This window comes from Austrofundulus limnaeus, unplaced genomic scaffold (genome assembly GCF_001266775.1).
Source record: "Austrofundulus limnaeus strain Quisiro unplaced genomic scaffold, Austrofundulus_limnaeus-1.0 Scaffold74, whole genome shotgun sequence".
NCBI classification, from domain to species: Eukaryota; Metazoa; Chordata; class Actinopteri; order Cyprinodontiformes; family Rivulidae; genus Austrofundulus; species Austrofundulus limnaeus.
In genome coordinates this window covers 1,640,402-1,644,906 of record NW_013952476.1, presented here as the reverse complement: position 1 = coordinate 1,644,906, position 4,505 = coordinate 1,640,402, and the positions used below count along the sequence as shown (strand labels likewise).

The window sequence follows — 4,505 nt, the reverse complement described above, 5'->3', positions numbered from 1 at the left end:
CATTTAAAGAGCAAAGTTACTACTGACTAAACTTTTTATTATGTTTAGTGTTCAGCTACATTTATTAAACTTCTTCATAATTGACAACATTTTGAAATCCTAACATGACTGTTTTGACATCATTCTGTTCTAATTTCATGGTGGAGCAGGTGTGAACAAGTGTTTAACCATAGATATCTGCAGTTTTCATGTTAGTCAGCTTTTTCTCTAGATCCAACTCCATCTTGTAAAACCATGAGTGGTGTCTCAGTGAACCAAACAGACTGCCCTGAGGTGAAGGTCCCCTTCACTGTCTTCTTTGTCGTTGGAGCCGTCAGCCTGGCTGAGAACCTCCTGGTTGTGGTGGCCGTCATTCGCAACAGGAACCTCCACTCACCCATGTACTGTTTCATCTGCAGCCTGGCTGCCTTCAACACTATTGCCAGTGTGACCAAAACCTGGGAGAACCTGATGATAGTTTTATCTGACATGGGACAGCTGGAGAAGAGAGGCCCATCTGAGACCAAGCTGGACGATGTGATGGACTCCCTGCTGTGCATGTCCTTTGTGGGCTCCATTTTCAGTTTCCTGGCTATCGCTGTGGACCGGTATGTAATCAGAACCTGGACTTGGACTGTATTTTAAACTATTTAAAGTGTATAATAAAAACAAGTAGGTCCTCTGGATGGGTTCTCCTTTAAAGAAACGTTTAGTCRTTCCTCCAAGAGACCTCTTCAGTCTGAGGAGTTTCATCATTAAACCTGTTTGTCCACCATGAGGAGGCAGTGCTTATAAGGTTGAGTTCACCTGAAACTCCTCAGACTGAAGAAGTCTCTTGGAGGAGAGACGAAACATTTCATTAAAGAAATCCCGTCCAGAGGGCCTACTTCATTTTTTTTTTCTTCATGGATTACTGAGGTGCATCGGTATTTTTAAAACAAAGGTGTTTGAACATTTAACAACCACAAACTTAACAAGGATTTACAGTACAAGTTTGCAAGGATTATAAAGCTTCACAGTGTGAAATATGATTTCCAGCTCTCACTGGAGTGGTTCACAGCTGAGTGTGAAGCAGCCGGGATGAGGATCAGTGCCTCCAAATTCAAGACCATGGTCTTGAGCCGGAAAAGGGTAGTGTGCYGTCTCCGGGTCGGGAAAGAGGTTCTGCTCCAAGTGGAGGAGTTCAAGTATCTCACGGTCAGTTCACGAATCGATAGGTGGATTGGTGCTGCGTCTGCAGTGATGCGTGTGTTTTACCGGTCTGTCATGGTGAGGTGAGAGTTGAGCCAGAAGGCAAAGCTCTCAATTTACCGGTCGGTCTATATTCCTACCCTCATCTATGGTCACGAGCTTTGGGTCGTGACCGAAAGAACGAGATCGCGGATACAAACGGCCGAAGTGTTTTTCCTCGGCAGGGTGTCTGGGCTCTCCCTTAAGGATAAGGTGAGAGGCTCGGTCATCTGGGAGGGACTCAGAGTAGAGCTGCTGCTCCTCCACGTCCAGAGGAGCCAGTTGAGGTGGCTCGGGCATCTGTTTAGGATGCTTCCCTGGTGAGTTGTTCCAGGCATGTCCTACTGGGGGGAGAACCAGAGGAAGACCCAGGACACGCTGGAGGGACTATGTTTCTCRGCTGGCCTGGGAACACCTTGGGATTCCCCCCGGACTAGCTGGTCCAAGTGGCTGAGGAGARGGAAGTCTGGGTCTCTCTGCTTAGGCTGCTGCCCCCGYGACCYGACCCCRGATAAGAGGAAGAAAACAGTGTGAAATAAAGGACTTTCTGATTCCTCTGCAGGACGTGTGACAAACTGTTAACAAACATCTCATTGCGTCTTTCAGAAATGCTTTTCTGCTTGCCACTCATCCAAAGAGGCTAGATTATAAAAATAAATGACAAATAGTTATATTATGGAAATATTTGAACTCTGAGGTTTGCACAGAACAACTGGATTTAGGTCGTACTCAGACCTGACAATTTGGTCCGCTTTAAACGAACCAGAGTTCATTTCCAGCATTGGTCTGGACCTTTTGTGCAGGTGTGAATACACTCATTTGAACTCTGGTGTGGATCAAACAACCGGACCGAGACCCGCTTTTTGAGGTGGTCTTGGTTCGTTTCCAAACAAACTCTGGTGCGGTTCACTTCAGTTCTCTTCTGGTGTGAATACAGACCGGACTCTAACCGAACTTACTGCATTAAACATGCATATTTTTGGACTTCACAGGCCACCGTTGCTGAGCTAAATAAACTGAAATCATACAGTACCTGTTTCATTGGCTCCTGCTTAGCAGCTCTGCTGGCAGCATGAAGTGGGTCAGAACACGAAGAGCACCTCATCTCCTTTGGGTCGCGGGACACATTTTCGTGACGTCGCTCCAAAATTAGAACATCATCAGGGAACCACCATTAAATTAGCTGCTTCTGACATTTTAAATGCTATTGCAGTTGTACTATCAGCATAAATGTGCGCATCAGAACCGCAGCATGCAGGACTTTCATGTTTTCTTCTGGGTCTGTGGCTCAGTCCCGCCCCCATCCTTTCTGTCCAATGGGAGCAATGATTGTCACACTCGTGGCTTTGTTTACAAGTTATAGTTCATTTGCAAAAAAGCACAATGTGAATGCAAACCGCACCAAACAAACAAAAAAAAAATAAAGTCCACTTTTGATCCGGACCAAACAAGTGGACCAAAGGACTTTCCTGGTCTGAATACACCCTACTACTGAAGTACACACAGGTGGACTCTTTAATAAATTTGTGACTTCTGGAGGGAACTGGTTGCACTGGACTTTAGTCAGGGGTACCAGAGGACAAACTACAGAAGATGGAAGTCGTGATTAAAAATTAAAATCATTCAGACATACTTATCAACAAACTAAAATGTAATTTTAATTGGACAGTGGATACATAAATCATTTTAGCAACTTTCTGGCATGCCTGTTATAAATAAAAATCCTGTTGTTTATGTGTTCATTTTCTGTAGAATCTTTGATCCTGTGATGCACAAAGAAAAAAATTTCTCTTCAAACATTAATCTGTTTTCACCCCAATTTCACAAGTTTTTGCTTTACTGAAAAGCCTCATTAATCACTGAGGGACTGCAGAAAGCTGAACATATTTAAGGATGGTCGCAGAATTGTTGAATGTAAAGCTCCTTGTTCAGTTTTTAGCTCCATCATCTCCTCCTGAAATGCTTTTTAGTCACGTATATGTTTTCTATTTTATTGCTACAATATGTCCAGACTATATTGTTGCTAAAGTTATTTAAATGAAACCCTGGAAGAAAAAAGATCATTTAATCTAATTTTGTATTTTACTACTTTACTTTCAGTTATATCACCATCTTCCATGCGCTGCGATACCACAACATCATGACGATGCAGAGAACTGGAGCCATCTTAGGAGCCATCTGGACCACGTGTGGAGTGCTGGCCGTGCTGACGGTGACGTTCTTTGACTTCAAGTTTGTCATGATCTGCCTCGTCGTCTTCTTCATCGTCTCCTTGGCGGTCATCTGCTTCCTCTATGTCTACATGTTCATGTTGGCTCGCATCCACGCCAAGAGCATTGCAGCTCTTCCCAACGTCAGGAAGTCTGGACTCCAGCAGAGGTGGAGCAGCAACATGAGGGGAGCTCTGACGCTCACCGTTCTGTTCGGAGCGTTTGTTGTGTGCTGGGTGCCGTTTTTTCTCCATCTCATCATCATCATGGTGTGCCCCATGAACCCGTACTGTGAGTGTTACAGATCCCTGTTCCAGCTGCACGTGGTGCTGATGATGAGCCACGCCCTCATAGACCCCGCCATCTACGCCTTCCGCAGCGCCGAGCTCAGGCACACCTTCAAGAAGATGCTGCTCTGTTCTGACAGCCAATTGTGCTCCTAAACAACATCTGTGTACTTTCCATTGTTGGCTTTATTTATCCAAAAAAAGTGAATGCATTTGCATTTCATCCTGATGATTTATTTACAGGCTTTTGAGCTGAATATAAAACACATGAATATGAATTAAATATCTGCCAGCGACACATTTAATCTGTCTACTTGAAGTCTCACTTTTCAAAACTAAAACATTTTAATTGAGCCAAGAGAAGCAATTTGAAGGAGAGTTCTGGCACTAGACGGCAGTTCTTTGTATCTTGAAGCATTTATTGGTTGCCACTGTTGGTGACACTTTGGAAATAAATTCTAAGAAACTACAGTACGTGCATTTCCTATGAAAATACAGTGTTAATGCTTATTGATAAAAGATTTTTGCTGAAAACTGCTGGAAAAGCTGAAAAGGTTTACAAGCAAAATTWTTAATGTCAGTGCAATTTGAACAGATACTGTATACTGAAATTAGGAGTAAAAGAAAATAAGTGAAAAATCAGTACAAAAAATACTGAAAGTTTGTAGACAAAATAGCAAAACAAGATGGATTTAGCCAATAGATGGTAAAAGAATAGTAAAAACTGCAATTTGTAATTAAAAAGCTTAAATGAGCTGAAAATTAGCTAAAAATAGCTGAAATGATTAAATCAGCAGAG

The 4,505-nt window shown here is 43.0% G+C and overlaps 1 protein-coding gene across 1 annotated transcript; it reads left to right on the top strand.

Moving 5' to 3' along the window:
• Positions 1 to 234: 234 nt before the first annotated feature.
• Positions 235 to 3,917, top strand: mc2r (melanocortin 2 receptor). The gene is made up of 2 exons (XM_014010829.1): positions 235 to 587; positions 3,310 to 3,917. Exons 1-2 carry the CDS (start codon positions 235 to 237, stop codon positions 3,860 to 3,862), a joined length of 906 nt encoding a protein of 301 aa, XP_013866283.1. The 3' UTR covers positions 3,863 to 3,917.
• The last annotated feature ends 588 nt before the right edge of the window (positions 3,918 to 4,505 follow it).

Bases quoted from the DNA above. Each gene is read 5' to 3' on its own strand.
- mc2r (XM_014010829.1), top strand. From the start codon at position 235: ATGAGTGGTGTCTCAGTGAACCAAACAGACTGCCCTGAGGTGAAGGTC. The intron at 588-3,309 runs GTATGTAATCAG...CTTTACTTTCAG, and splicing joins CTGGCTATCGCTGTGGACCG to TTATATCACCATCTTCCATG.